Source organism: Typha angustifolia, chromosome 8 (genome assembly GCF_048772165.1).
Source record: "Typha angustifolia cultivar Huaian chromosome 8, ASM4877216v1, whole genome shotgun sequence".
NCBI classification, from domain to species: Eukaryota; Viridiplantae; Streptophyta; class Magnoliopsida; order Poales; family Typhaceae; genus Typha; species Typha angustifolia.
This window is the reverse complement of record NC_133246.1, coordinates 16,094,036-16,109,283: the sequence shown is the minus strand read 5'-3', so window position 1 is coordinate 16,109,283 and position 15,248 is coordinate 16,094,036. Positions and strand designations below refer to the sequence as shown.

General features: G+C 43.6%; 1 protein-coding gene and 1 pseudogene across 1 annotated transcript; both read left to right on the top strand.

Annotated features, from left to right (window-relative positions):
* The first annotated feature begins 98 nt into the window (after nt 1-98).
* On the top strand, nt 99-3,592 carry LOC140765076 (receptor-like protein kinase FERONIA; annotated as a pseudogene).
* Nucleotides 3,593-10,875: 7,283 nt separating this feature from the next.
* Nucleotides 10,876-14,039, top strand: LOC140764677 (receptor-like protein kinase FERONIA). The gene has a single exon (XM_073103364.1). The coding sequence runs from the start codon at nt 11,264-11,266 to the stop codon at nt 13,892-13,894; it is 2,631 nt and encodes an 876-aa protein (XP_072959465.1). The 5' UTR covers nt 10,876-11,263; the 3' UTR covers nt 13,895-14,039.
* Nucleotides 14,040-15,248: the final 1,209 nt, after the last annotated feature.

Below are 15,248 nucleotides of genomic sequence, written 5' to 3'. Positions count from 1 at the left end.
TACAGCGGCGGACTTCCAGTTAGACCGCTTGATCACTTGCCATTATCGTTTGGAAGCAGTAATGAAAGTCTTCGCAGATTAGTCTTTGATATGGACGCATGAAGGTGGCATGCCAATTACAGTTTGGCTTTTTCTTGCACTGGTCTTCGGGAATTGATTAGAAAAAGGTATTTAGTTGATTTGGTCTTCGATTTCGGTTTGGAAAATTCTATTTGACAAAATTTGTCGGATGGGTTATTTCCTTTTTTCTTTTCTTTGTGTTGAATAAAAATACATGGCTAAAAGGGACTGCAGATGATGATCACCAATCCAAACTGCCGAGGACTGAGAGCAGATGGGTTATTTTATTGAAAATTTAAAAGCGGTCGACGTAACTTTCAAAAAACTGTAGCGAAACTCTTACTTCCTGGACGGAGAGCATATGAGTGGAGGAGAAAAAAAAAAATAGAAATGTTTTAAATAACATCTTTTTGTTCGGGCATACTGCGTACAATTTTTTAAAGATAATTTTATTCATACTTTTTAAAAATAAATTAGATAAGTCTATACTTTACTCACATTTTATTATTTGGCTGCAGAATGTAATGGTTATATTAAATAATTTTATGCAAAAATCTATATTTATTTACTAATTATGAATAAGTATGTTAATTGTTATTAAAATTTTACTTAGAAAACACTTGTAGTAAAATTTTATGCATAATTTGTAGTTTGAAATTTTTTTCTGAAAGAAAATCCGTAGACTGATAATTTATTTCAGTTTTAAATTGTTACAACTTGATATCAATAAAGAAAATAAAAAAAAATATTAATCTTATAACAAGCTCTATATTTAGCTAGCAAACAGATGAGCACAATATCAAGCAAAGTAAATAACATAATCACTCTTATAAGATAGCATAGGAGGTAGGACATGTAAATAAGTCTCTTGCTTCGCTAGCACAAACTACGAAACCTAAAAATATAAGAGAAGCAGGCTAGGCCAAGTAACTTCGTATCAAATACAATAATGGCAAGCACCAGATGCCATAACAAGCTACTAAGACAAAATCTAAAAAAAAAAAAAATAAATAAATAAAAACCACAAACATAGCCAAGCTTGATAAAACGTGAAGACACTTGGCGCTCCAGTGACCGCTGTTGCAGAAAGCATCCTCATAAGTGGGTCTGGCTTAGAGGGGGGAGATCTATACCAATAATGTCGACAAGTGCCGACAACACGAGAGGAAAGGATAACAGCAGTCGAGGGTGCGAGGTGGGAACGGCTGTTATTCCACATCTTCAAATACCCACCACTACTTACCGCGGCGATGCACTGGCGCCAAGCGGACCAACGGCTTCACAAACTACTTGGATATTTTTCCACATTCCAAAATAGAGTAAGTAGCTCCACTCCCACTCCCACCTCACCTAGTCTTAGTCAGTTAGTCCCCTCTTCGCTTTTGCCCCTATTCGTACCACTCTCCCTTCTCTCCTCCCCTCAATTTACAAAGGTTTCTTGAAGAAGATTTCATTTAGCTGTATATATTTAGAAGTTAGAATCTCTTGTGTCTACTTTAACGTCCGCATTTTCTTGCTCATACTTTAGCTTTGCGGCGCGTAGCTGAGTAGAATATTTTAATTTCTCTTTGTTTTGTTTTTCCACAGTATATAGTTTTTTTTTTCCGTGTTTCCTCTCCCTTCCTGTATGAAATCCGATCTTGGTGTTAGATGAGCTAGTTCCTCAGGTTCTGTTGATATTTTAAGTTAATTTGATTCAGTTATCCTTATGACGAAAACTTTTGCTCTTGTTCTTGCTCTGTTCTTAAGTTTATTTTTGATTAATTTTAGCTTCTCGACCGGCGACAACTCCACCTATGTCCCTAGTGAGCACATCCTCTTGAATTGTGGCTCCTCCGGCCCGAGCAATGACACCGACGGGCAGACCTGGACCGGAGATATCGGATCCGAGTTCGCGCCTTCCCTGAATGCTCTCGCGTCCACTGCCTCGTACCAAGACCCCTCGGTCCCCTCCATCCCTTACTTGACCGCCAGCGTCTTCACCTCCCCCTACACCTACTCCTTTCCCCTCACCCCCGGCCGCAAATTTGTCCGCCTTTATTTTTTATCCTTCCAATTATTCCAACCATGCAGAGTCTGACGCTTTCTTTGCCGTCACCTCCGGCCCTTACACCCTCCTCAGCAACTTCAGTCCTTACCTGACCGTAAACGCCCAGAATTATGCCTACCTCGTCCGCGAATTCTGTTTGAACGTCTCTTCCGCTGGTCTCAACGTCACCTTCACCCCGTCAAAGAACCACAACAATTCCTACGCCTTTGTGAACGGTATCGAGATCGTCTCGATCCCCGACATCTTCGCCATGTCGACTCCTAAATTTGTTTACGGCGGTGACCCGATAGACTACACGATCGACCAGGACATGGCGCTGCAGACGATGTACCGGCTAAATGTGGGTGGGAATGTTATCGACCCTAGCAAAGACTCCGGCTTGTACCGCTCGTGGGATGATGACTCCGCTTACATATTTGGGCTGCATTTGGAGTGACTTTCTGGAAAGACTCGAATCTAACGATCGCATATCCACGGAGTTTGCCGGCCTACATCGCGCCGGAGGGCGTCTACTCGACGGCACGATCCATGGGGCCAACTGCCCAAGTCAATCTGAATTACAACCTTACCTGGATCCTTCCGGTGGATGCTGGGTTCTTCTACCTTGTGAGGCTTCATTTCTGCGAGATCCAATATCCTATCACTCTAGTAAACCAGAGGACGTTTTTTATTTACCTGAATAACCTGACTGCTGAAAGACAAGCAGACGTGATTTCTTGGAGCACTGGAATCGGCATACCCGTGTATAAGGACTATGTCGTCTTAACAACGGGGACTGGATCAATGGATATGTGGGTTGCACTCCATCCGGATCTCTCCAGTAAACCAGAATATTATGATGCTATACTGAATGGCCTTGAGATCTTTAAGATTAATCGGATCAGTGACAACAGTCTTGCAGGACTCAACCCGGATCTAATAATTCAGCAGCCAGGAGCTGGCAAGCAGAGTAGCGGATCAAAGCCAAATATTCCGGCAATTGCCGGTGGAGTTATCGGTGCTTTTGTTGGCATTTTGCTTATTTGCTTCTGTCTGTTTGGAATGTGCAAACGGAAGAGAAAGATGGTGAAGAAGGAAGCGAATAGCAGCAGCGACGTCGGGGCTTCCGGTGATTATGTCCTCCAGGTACAAGAGAGCGGCAATCTCATCGATGAGGAGAAGCCATGAGTCAATGGAATCAATCAATCACGACCAAAACCACCACAATGAGCATCGGAGGCCGTAGCGTTGCAAGTAACGACGTACTCCAGCAGCCTGACACCAAGCGCAGTGTTGTTCTTAGAGATCACGATATATGAGATCAAACTCGTGAGCGAGTATTTGCATCATCGTTTTATCTTCAACATGTAAACTAAACTAACTTACTCAGCAACCTGGCTTAATCGATGCGGTGCATGCTCGGCTCATCTATAATATGAATAATATTATATGAAGATATGACCATATATATTAATAAGATTAGAGTATTACCTTTTTAACTCAGTTGTATCATGTACAATTTATATTTCTATGCACGTGAATTTCTTTTCTTTCTTTTTTTTTTTTGATTAAAAAGAGCTGAAAAATCAGCTTGATATTACATTAATTCAAACAACTCCTTTGGCCAGGTATTCGACGGATAAATCTTGCGGCCACCTGCCATCTTCCTACCTGCCTTCGCAAGCCAATCAACAACTCTATTGCCTCCCCTATTATGTATGAGTAATCTTTACACTCGCGAGTAACGCCAAAATTGGGAGGCGCCTATTAATTGTGCCCCTAAGAGGCTAAGACGCCACGACACGTTGCTCTCGCCTTGTAGCATTTTAACCAAAGCTTCGGCATCCGTCTCCACTATGATCTTTTCCCACCTCTGAGCCTTTGTGTGAGCTATCTGAATAGCTCTGGCTTCACAAAATTCAATTGAGATCTTACTTGTAGGCTCTATACCTGCCCGTATCAGCTCATCCTTCCATTCCTCACAATAAATCCTACACCACCGTGATAATCACTATCCACATAGGATCCATATGTGTTTATTTTGACCCATCCTCTCGGCTGTGGGTTCCACTTCACTAGATCTTTTGCGCTGCCCAGACAGCTGACCTCTTTCGATTGTCGCCTATACTCTTATGCCAATAGTATTGCTCTAATCACCACTACTCTTGGAGTTGTCTTCATAGACCGGAAGATCCTATTGTTGCGTTCCTTCTAGATCCCCCACACCTAGCTATAATGACTGCCTTGACCCAACTATCACCGATTGGATCATGCTCCCAAGATTTGGTAATCCAATCATGATCTTCCACGTTCGCCAACTCAGCTAACATGTCCCAAGTTTCCAATGCAAATCGGCCGTGGTCCCCTGGTGCAGGTCACACAGCTCACAACTTCGTTCTGGGCCACAGCTTATCGCATAAAGGAAGGCTTTTGTAGGCACCCTATTCTAGAATACCTTCAATCTGTGGGCCCTTTCAAGTAGGCATAGACCGACTTGGACCTAGCTTCCCCGCTTGAGTCCAAAGCCCACCCACACCCAAAGGTCTTCACTCTCACCTCCACCTCTCATCATCGTGGCAATTGTAAAAACTATGTCATGACCGAACCCACTCAAGAGTCTATTAGTATCCCAACCACCTTGCTGCACGAGGTCTAATGCACATGAATTTCCATCGAAGTTTTCCATGTTGATAAAGCACGGCCACCTTCCTAACTGCATCTTTGTATGCCATACATCATCCATGAGGGAGGTCTTCTCGCCTCTGCCGATGCTTACCTTGAGCCTTGCTTTCATCGCCTCCACCACCTGACAGATCACCCTCCAAAGCCACGAACAGCCTGGTTTCGACCTAGTCGACTACGATCGAAGTTAGTCGTACTTGTGCCTTCCAATGGAAACCCATGGTGTCTGTTGTTCTCGAAGCACGTTGAGGACGTGTTTGCCGAAAAGAGTGTACTTGTCAGTTCTCAAGCATCTAACCCCCAACTTGCCTTCATCCTTCCGCCTAAGAATAGTATTCCAGCTTATGAGATGGAGTCCGCGTCGCTCTGCGCTTTTCTCCCAAATGAAAGACCTGATGATCCTCAAGATCTCATCAAGAATAGAATTGGGCAACCAAGTCGAGCCCATCCAATAATACGAAATGGTTGTCAAAGTTGACTGCACCAAGATTATTTTTCCAGCCAGAGAGAGGGCATTCCTGTTCCATCTAGATAGCTTCCGTCAACCCCGTTCCACCAAGTCCTGATGACCAAGCACAGGGATGCGTTGGCTAGAAATCTTGATGCCAAGATAGGTGAATGACATTTTTGCCTTCTTAAGGCATTAAGCCATATAGTTCATCCTTAACATCTTCATCCAGCCAAGGAAGGATAAATAGCTCAGACTTATCCCTGTTAACATTTTGATTAGTATGACGGGGGTACTACTCTAGTGCACAAACCATTACCTTTGCATTTCTTTGGTCTGCCTTGGTTACTAAAAGCAAGTCATCTGTGTAAAGAAGATGCGCCACCTTCCCCTCCTTGAAGTTGTACCCATCCACCAGACCAACTTCCACCTTATCGTTAAGGATGAACGTTAGCAGCTGCGAACACATGATGAACGAATATGGAGACAATGGATTACCTTGGTGAAGGCCATGGTGCAGGGTGATCCAGGCCCCTGGCTAGTCGTTGATTAAGAACCCAAAGCTCGGGTATTTTATACAAGCCCATATCCATCCTCGCCACTTAGTCGGGAACCGCATTAGCTCCATCATTTGCATGACCACAATCCACGAGAGCCAATCATAGGCCTTCTCCATATCCATCTTGGCCAACAGTATTGGTGGAGATTTCCAATCATTTACCAATGAGTGAGCAATTTCCTGCACTGCCAAAGTGCTGTCATGTATTAATCTACCCGAGATGAATGCAGCCTACTCAGGACCAATTAGCTTGTGTAGTAGTGGCTTCATCCGATCGATGAGGATTTTGGTGATCACCTACCATGTTGCACAAGGCTATTGGCCGAAAGTCCTTAACCGTCACCGGGTTTTCCTTCTTCAGGATCAGGGTGACATAGGTACGTCCCCATTGCTTTTGCATCCTCCCCTTGGTGAAGAATTCTACTACTACCTTGCAAAGGTGGGTACCGATCTCCAACCAGTACGCCATGTATACCTCTATCTGCAACCTGTCTAGTCCTGTCGCCTTCCCCCTAGGCATGCCAAATATTGCCACTCTAATCTCCTCAGATTGACCGGTGCAACCAGCCCATGAGCTTCCTTCTCGTTTAGCGACGGAATGGTAGGGAGTGCTCCCCAATCTTCATCAATAGAGCTTGCCTCTCTTGACGGCTCCCACAACTCCATGTAATGGGCTTGGAACATAGATTTTATCTCCCCTTGATTCGTGGTCCAAACCCTATGCTCATCTGCCAAGCCAATTATGCGATTTCTCCGAATTCTAATACTAGTAGTGAGGTGGAAGAAGGATGTATTCTTATCTCCGTGTTGCGCCCAACGAAACTGGGACCTTTGCAGGCATTTCAGATTAATTTGCCTACTCGGCGCACACTTCACATTGTATAAGCCTCTGAGATGACCCACTTTGTCCTGACTTAGCCTAGCCCTTCACCGCATCCACTCCTTCCATCTCTTCAATGGTGCACTGCACCCTTTTGAGCCTAGTCTCAACATCTCCAACGCAGTCTCGACTCCACGCGTTGAAAGCCTTCTGAGTAGCAAACACCTTGTGCATGAAAGTCAGCATGAGACTCCCATGGCCACTCCCTTTCCAAACCTGGTCCATGATAGCTTTACTACCTTCATAGTCCATCCACAGATGTTCAAACTGAAAAGGCTTGACCCCTTGCCAGGCAACAACACCAAAGGACACCAACAGAGATGCATGGTTAGACGCAGCTCTATTGAGGTGAGTAATCTTACAACTGTGAAACCGCTCGAGCCAGATGGAGTTAGATAGCACCTTATCTTGTCGGACCCAGACTCGCATTGCCCCGAGTTAGTTATTGGACCACACGAATGGAACACCTTCATAGCCCAACCATCTCAACAAACTCCTTGAAGGTCTTATCTTTTGATCCAAACGTCGTCTCCCTTGATTTTTTATCATCTAGTGACAAGATAGCATTGAAATCCCCCATGACTGTCCACGATAAATCATTCGTGACAATGCTGGCCAATTTGAAGGTTACTGGCGTAAAGAAACGAAATCATGCACGTGTTTCCTTCTGGCAAGGAGATAACCGCATGCATAGCAAACCTTGAGACCGCCACCACATCAAACCATCCTATACAGGTCTTCCATAGCAGGACAATGCCGCCAGACCGTCCACAACCAGGACACAAAAATGCGATAACACCGGTAAGGGCCCTAGCCACATTGTAGCTCTTCTTCTAGCTAACATGCGACTCTACTAGGTACACCATTTCTAACTTGTGCTCCTTGATAAGGTCTCTACATAGATCGAGAGCCTTTTTTTTTAAAGTGCATTGACAGTTCCACACAAGGTTTTAATCATTGAAACAAAAACAAAAGCATGTCGGAGAGTTAAGCTCTCAGCCCCCTTTCGACAATGATGGGCCTACCCCATCTATCAACACCACCTCCATCTGACCTGCCGGTCCATCCTCCACCATGGCCGTGGATGCACTAGGTGCATCACACAGAGGCAAGATAGTGCAGCCATGTTGGTCTTGCTCTATTTCCTCCACCTCCAGAGACTCCTTTCCGGGATGAATATTTTCCTTGAGCAAAGCTACCTCGTGCGCGTGCTCAGCCGGAGGTACCTGTTGATCAAGTATTACCGAACCCGAGTGAAGGGAAGCTAGGCCCTCACTAATCACTTCTTTAGGAAACGCTATCTCCAACGAGAACCTTTTTATTTTGGGGTTTTGCATGGTTTTTATGTAGGCCGAGTTCGTTGGTTTACCACGTCCATCACACATATGCATGTTAAAGCTTCCAATTAATGCAATCTTGGTTCTATGGCATGAAGGTTCGCCTAGAGCAACATCTGTCCCCACTAAAACCTTATGTTGGCCCTCGAGATCCTCTATCTTTCCATCCTTGTCATTCTGCATCCCATCATAGCCTGTAGCATTTCATGCCCCACCTCTAGAATTTGATATTTGATATTTGCTCAACCCCACAGTATTCTCTGCTACCTATCTTGGGACCCGTAGGTTCGCGCTTCGAGAAGGATCACCTTTCTCCCATTGACTCTTGTGCATTTGCTCCTTGTGCATGGGCCCTTTGCCTTTCTCAACTTTCCTCAGCAGTTTGACTCCATATTGTCCTTATCATCTTGCTTCAAAGGAGCTTGCTTGTGTCCAACGCTCTGATCCTTGGGCGTCGTGCCACCTCCCAATTGGCTCTCCTATACATTCCGTTGCTGATTCTCCTCACACTGAGTTCCACGAGGTGCATTGGGCTGACTCGGTGCAACCCGCCCATAGCTCCCTCTCTGCGAGTTTGTTGGTTTCTCTGCCCTTCTCCCTCCGTCGGTTGGCCTCACCCTTTTAACCACTTTTATCCAAGGCCTGAACAAGTCCGATCCTGATGGTGTTGGTGGTGGGTTCACGCTCTCTTGCTCCAAATTGGTTGTTGGTTGCTCTATGTTTTGCACCTTTATCCTTTACGTCCTGCTCACAACAGCTACCATCCTCCTTAAGCTCTGGACATAAGGCCTTCTCATGCCCCAACCTTCCATAGTTAAAGCACATCTTCGGTATGCCCTCATAAATCACCATTTGCTCGACATTGTTAGACTTGGGCCCAAGCCAAACCAATTGCTTCAAAAGCTTGCTCTGGTCTATCTCAATGCATACTCAAGCATAACGACTTCACTTGTAGTCAAGTGTAGTCTCATCAACTCTTAGAGGTTTGTTGAGAACGTTGCCACTGGTATTAAAGCCCCAAGCTCCCAGTATTCCTTTGGTAAGTCTGGGAGTTGTATCCAAACTAGGATAGTGAAGGTAGTTGGTGTTGGTCTAAAATCATTCTTCCATCAAATGAGATTCAACACCTTACCCCCTTGCGTCCATGGCCTGCTTGATATGACGTAGAGCATATCCTCCTCTTTGACAAATCAAAATGCATAAAAGCCCTCCGCCATGAGACCTCAAATCCTATGATGTCGTTCCACAGTCTAGCTAACATGCCCTTCAACTTGTGCAATTTTCACTGCTCACGGCATTTGGCCACGGTAGCCAGATCAATTATAACACAGTTCTCGCTCTTTGAGATTAATAAGTATCTCCTCTGGAATCTTGCTATATCTGCTATGACTAGTTATCTTATCCGCTACCACCGAAGTCACAACCTTCCACCTTCAATGTTGGGGGTGCCTGCTCTTCCCTCCGTTATTTAGCATCGCCTTCCTAGTATGCACATGAAAAATTAAGAGAAATAGTATAATTACATTTCTTTTAAAAGAGCTGATGATCCGATGCAAACTAATTATTTATTTTAAACAAACATTCCTTCCTATGCATGGATAAATTAAGAGATGTGACTTGGATAATCGGTCATCTCCTTACACGCAGTTAAAGAGTCCATGCACATTTCGATCATCACTCCTTTACTTGAGATAAAAATATACATAATTTAAAGTTATGCACATTAATTATACATAAGCATAATTTGAGGGAGAGAGAGAGTGGTGTTTGAGTGAAATTTATATATAATGATAAATTTGTTGGCAAATAAGGGATGCTTATGCACCATCCAAAACACTGGGTGAGAATTTTCTTATTATATATCCCCTATAATCCCTCTTGAATGAAAATTAAGAACAAGGAATTACTAAAAATACAAAGAATTCTTAAAATGAGGTTATATCCCTAGATCTATAATAAAAGTGTCATAGTATATATAAACAGGTATCCCTCTATTCGAGATACAAAATCAATTATTAATAGAGAAATTTATGCGACACATGGACTTGAGTAATTGAGATTCAATGCAAAATTTTAAATGAAATTATTTTAAATGAAATTTTTTAGTTTAAATAGGACAAACAATCTATTCTAGTTACAATAAAATTATATCTAAGTATCACATAAATAAATAAAAGAGGATCTTTAAATAACACCCTATATTTTTTAAATTCTCTAATTAACATTTATCTTTGGGGATTTCGAAACCGTCCTCTTATTTTCACTATAATCCTAGTGGAACTTTAAGCTTTTACCAATTACTATGCTCTATGATTTCTACAACTTCACTTATGATCATTATATTATAGTCTCTAATGATGTCAAGAATGTAATAGGTATAAAGAAACTTATGATGATTGTATTATAGTTTTCAATGATGCATTCTATAATGCAAAAAGAAAAACCGAAAAGGAATCAGTGAGTTTCAAAGCTTTAAGTTTGCACAATTAATAAAAAAATTAAATCAATAATTTAGATATTTATGGTTTGATGTCCTCTTCCGTCTACCTTCTGATCAAATATAATCACAAGGTGCATTCAAACACGTCAATAAGAAAGACTAGAACGACTTGAAGAGCATTGTCACCTTTATTAAAATACAAAAGAACAAAAGGCAGATAAGTGCCATTTTGTTAACAAAGGAGAGTGACAAAGCGTAGTGGCAGTCCACTTCTCCCTATTATGGTCGAAATAATAAATATAGTGAGTCTCCTACACCACATCTCCGCGTCTCCAGACGTCCACTCAATCGAATGGCTGTGATTCCACCGTCTTCAAAGACCCACCAGGCCACCACTACGTACCGCGGCGAAGCATTGGCGCCAAGAGGACCAACGACTTCACAAACTACTTGGATATTTGTTCACATTCCAAAATAGAGTAAAGTAGCTCTACTCCCACCTAACCTACTCTTAGTCAGTTAGACCCCGCTCGCTTTTGCCCCTCCTCGGTACCACTCCCTTCTCTCCTCCCCTTAATTTACAAAGGTTTCTTGAAGAAGATTTCATTTAGAAGTTAGAATCTCTTCGTGTCTACTTTAACTTCCGGATTTTCTTGCTCATAATTTAGCTTTGCGGCGCGTAGCTGAGTTGACTATTTTAATTTCTCCCTGTTTTGTTTTTCCCCCTTGTTTCCTCTCCCTTCCTGTATGAAATCCGATCTTGGTGTTAGATGAACTACTTCCCGAGGTTCTGTTGATCTTTTAAGTTAATTTGATTCAGTTATCCTTATGACGAAAACTTTTGCTCTTGTTCTTGCTCTGTTCTTAAGTTTATTTTTGATTAATTTGAGCTTCTCGGCCGGCGACAACTCCACCTATGTCCCTAGGGAGCACATCCTCTTGAATTGTGGCTACTCCGGCCCGAGCAATGACACCGACGGGCAGACCTGGACCGGAGATATCGGATCCAAGTTCGCGCCTTCCCTGAATGCCCTCGCGTCAACTGCCCCGTACCAAGACCCCTCGATCCCCTCCTCCATCCCTTACTTGACCGCCCGCGTCTTCACCTCCCCCTACACCTACTCCTTTCCCCTCACCTCCGGCCGCAAATTTGTCCGCCTCTACTTTTATCCTTCCAATTATTCCAATCATGCAGAGTCTGATGGCTTCTTTGCGGTCACCTCCGGCCCTTACACCCTCCTCAGCAACTTCAGTGCTTACCTGACTGTGAACGCCCTGAATCGTGCCTATCTCGTTCGCGAATTCTGTTTGAACGTCTCTTCCGGTGGTCTTAACCTCACCTTCACCCCGACTAAGAACCACAACAATTCCTACGCCTTTGTGAACGGTATCGAGATCGTCTCAATCCCCGACATCTTCACCATGTCGAATCCTAAATTTGTTGATGGTGGCGACGGGACAAATTACGCGATCGACCAGGATATGGCACTCCAGACGATGTACCGGCTAAATGTGGGCGGGAATGTAATCGACCGTAGCAAAGACTCTGGCTTGTACCGCTTGTGGGATGATGACAATGCGTACATATTTGGGGCTGCATTTGGAGTGACTTTCTCCAATGACCCGAATCTAACGATCGCATATCCACGGAGTTTGCCGGCCTACATCGCGCCGGAGGGCGTCTACTCGACGGCACGATCCATGGGGCCAAATGCCCATATCAATCTGAATTACAACCTTACCTGGATCCTTCCGGTGGATGCTGGGTTCTACTACCTTGTGAGGCTTCATTTCTGCGAGATCCAATATCCTATCACTCTAGTAAACCAGAGGACGTTTTTTATTTACCTGAATAACCTGACTGCTGAAAGACAAGCAGACGTGATTTCTTGGAGCACTGGAATCGGCATACCCGTGTATAAGGACTATGTCGTCTTAACAACGGGGACTGGATCAATGGATATGTGGGTTGCACTCCATCCGGATCTCTCCAGTAAACCAGAATATTATGATGCTATACTGAATGGCCTTGAGATCTTTAAGATTAATCGGATCAGTGACAACAGTCTTGCAGGACTCAACCCGGATCTAATAATTCAGCAGCCAGGAGCTGGCAAGCAGAGTAGCGGATCAAAGCCTAATATTCCGGCAATTGCCGGTGGAGTTATCGGTGCTTTTGTTGGCATTTTGCTTATTTGCTTCTGTCTGTTTGGAAAGTGCAAAGGAAAGAGAAAGACCGCGGCTAAGAAGGAAGAAACCAGTGATGGTGGGCCTTCCGGTTGGCTTCCTCTGTCCCTCTACGGCAACTCACCTTCAGCTACTGGGAGCAATGCTTCATCACTTCCGTCCAAGCTATGCCGCCACTTCTCTATTGCAGAGATCCAGGCTGCAACAAATGGTCTAGACGAGGCCCTTCTTCTTGGCGTCGGTGGATTTGGAAAGGTCTACCTTGGTGTTATAGACGGTGGATCCACTCAGGTCGCAATTAAGCGTGGGAATCCATTGTCAGGGCAAGGCGTTCATGAGTTCCAGACTGAGATTGAGATGTTGTCAAAGCTTCGCCACCGCCACCTCGTCTCTCTTATCGGCTACTGCGAGGAGAAGAATGAGATGATCCTGGTCTACGACTATATGTCTCGTGGAACGCTTCGAGAGCACCTCTACAAGACCAACAAACCACCTCTCCCATGGAAGCAGCGGCTTGATATCTGCATTGGCGCAGCTCGTGGCCTACATTACCTCCACACCGGTGCCAAGCACACCATCATCCACCGGGACGTGAAGACGACTAATATTCTCTTAGACGATAAGTGGGTTGCAAAGGTTTCAGATTTTGGTCTATCAAAGACCGGCCCGACGTCATTGGATAAAACACATGTAAGCACTGTGGTGAAGGGCAGTTTCGGATACCTCGATCCAGAGTATTACCGCCGGCAGCAGCTGACCGAAAAATCCGATGTCTACTCCTTTGGAGTTGTGTTGTTTGAGGTTCTTTGTTCTCGTCCAGTTCTGATTACTTCTCTCCCGAAGGAACAGGTGAGCTTGGCTGACTGGGCATTGCACTGCCAGAAGAAGGGCATTCTTGATCAGATCGTCGACCCATTTTTGAAGGATGAGATTGCTCCTCAAAGTTTCAAGCAATTTGCTGAGACCGCGCAGAAGTGTTTGGCTGATAAGGGGATTGAAAGGCCATCAATGGGTGATGTCTTGTGGAACCTTGAATTTGCCCTCCAGCTACAAGAGAACGCAGAAGAGAGCGGCACTCTTATCGGTCTGACCCCGGAGGAGGAGACGCCACTCAAGACGGCAGGGAGGGGAGGCAGAGATGAACCATCAACGGAATCAACCACAACCACGACCACAACCACCACAACGAGCCGTAGCATTGCAAGTAACGACTCCAGCAGCCTGACAGCAAACATGGTGTTCTCAGAGATTATGAACCCAAAGGGACGATGAGTTCAAATTCGTGATCTTCAAAATGTAAACTAAGTTATTACTAAGATATTCCACGACCTAGATTATGTTTTTTTTTCCCTTTTTTTTTTCTTTTCTCATCTATATGGTCAGTATATTTAATGAAACTTGCTGTCATCTTATCGAACTGCGAAAAGCTTGTCTAAACTCAATCAGGATATCTAGTTTTGCATCTTGCGTTTGTACTTGAAGCTATCTGCACTTAAGGAAGATTCCACTACTTCTGAATGCTTTGATGCGATAATGTACTTTAAATTATTCTCCGACTTCCTGCTGTTAAATGACTCCGCTTCCTGATCTCTTGGAAGTTTTTTTTTTTCTAAAATAATCTCTTTGAAGTTGAAGTCCTTGTAAAGTTTGTTTGTTCCAACTTGTCAAGTAGAATACATAATTTGTTGGTGCTCATTAAGCGATTGACTTTGCTTTCGAATAAGAAGGCTTATATAGATATATATTTGTCTGATCTAACCTACCATAGAAATCAACTGTAAATTCTTCTTTTTTTCCTTCCCGAAATGGTCTCGGACCCCTTGTTAATCCTTATCATGCCAATCTATATATTGCACGGTGTATATGAACAGTACTCTCTTTGCGTTTGGCCTTCCGAGTTTGTGATATGTAAAGTCTAGTCTGGCGGGAAGAAATATTATTTTGTTTACTAGATTCCAGCCACAAAGTGATGATCATAATGGCCAGTCCTATGTCTTTTGTGTGGAAGGATTCGCCATCGGGTAATCTACAGTGGCGTCTCCCATCACGCGTATGAAGTAGTGATGATGGCTTCCACTTGGACCACTTTACCACTTGCCATTATCGTTTGGAAGCAGTAATGAAAGTCTTTGTAGATTAGTCTTTGATATGGACGCATGAAGGTGGCATGCCAATTACAGTTTGGCTTTTTCTTGCACTGGTCTACGGGAATGGATCTTCGATTTCGGTTTGGAAAATTCTACTTGACAAAATTAGTCAGATGGATTATTTCCTTTTTCCTTTTCTTTGTTTTTTTGTTTTGAATGAAAATTGATGGCTAAAACCAATCCAAACCGCCGAGGACTGAGGACTGAGAACAGAAGGGTTATTTTCTTGAAACTTTGAAAGCGGTCGATGTAACCTCAAAAAACATGTACCGAAACTCTTACTCCCTGACAGAGAGAATACGAGAGGAGAAAAAAACAATTCCTATAAAATAGAAAAGAAATATTAAATAACATCTTTTTATTCGTGCATACTGTATACAATTTTTTTAAAGATAACTTCATTCCCACTTTTTAAATATAAAAAAATTTTATAAATCACACCCTATAATTAATTTATTTTGTGATCCACAATCTGTCTT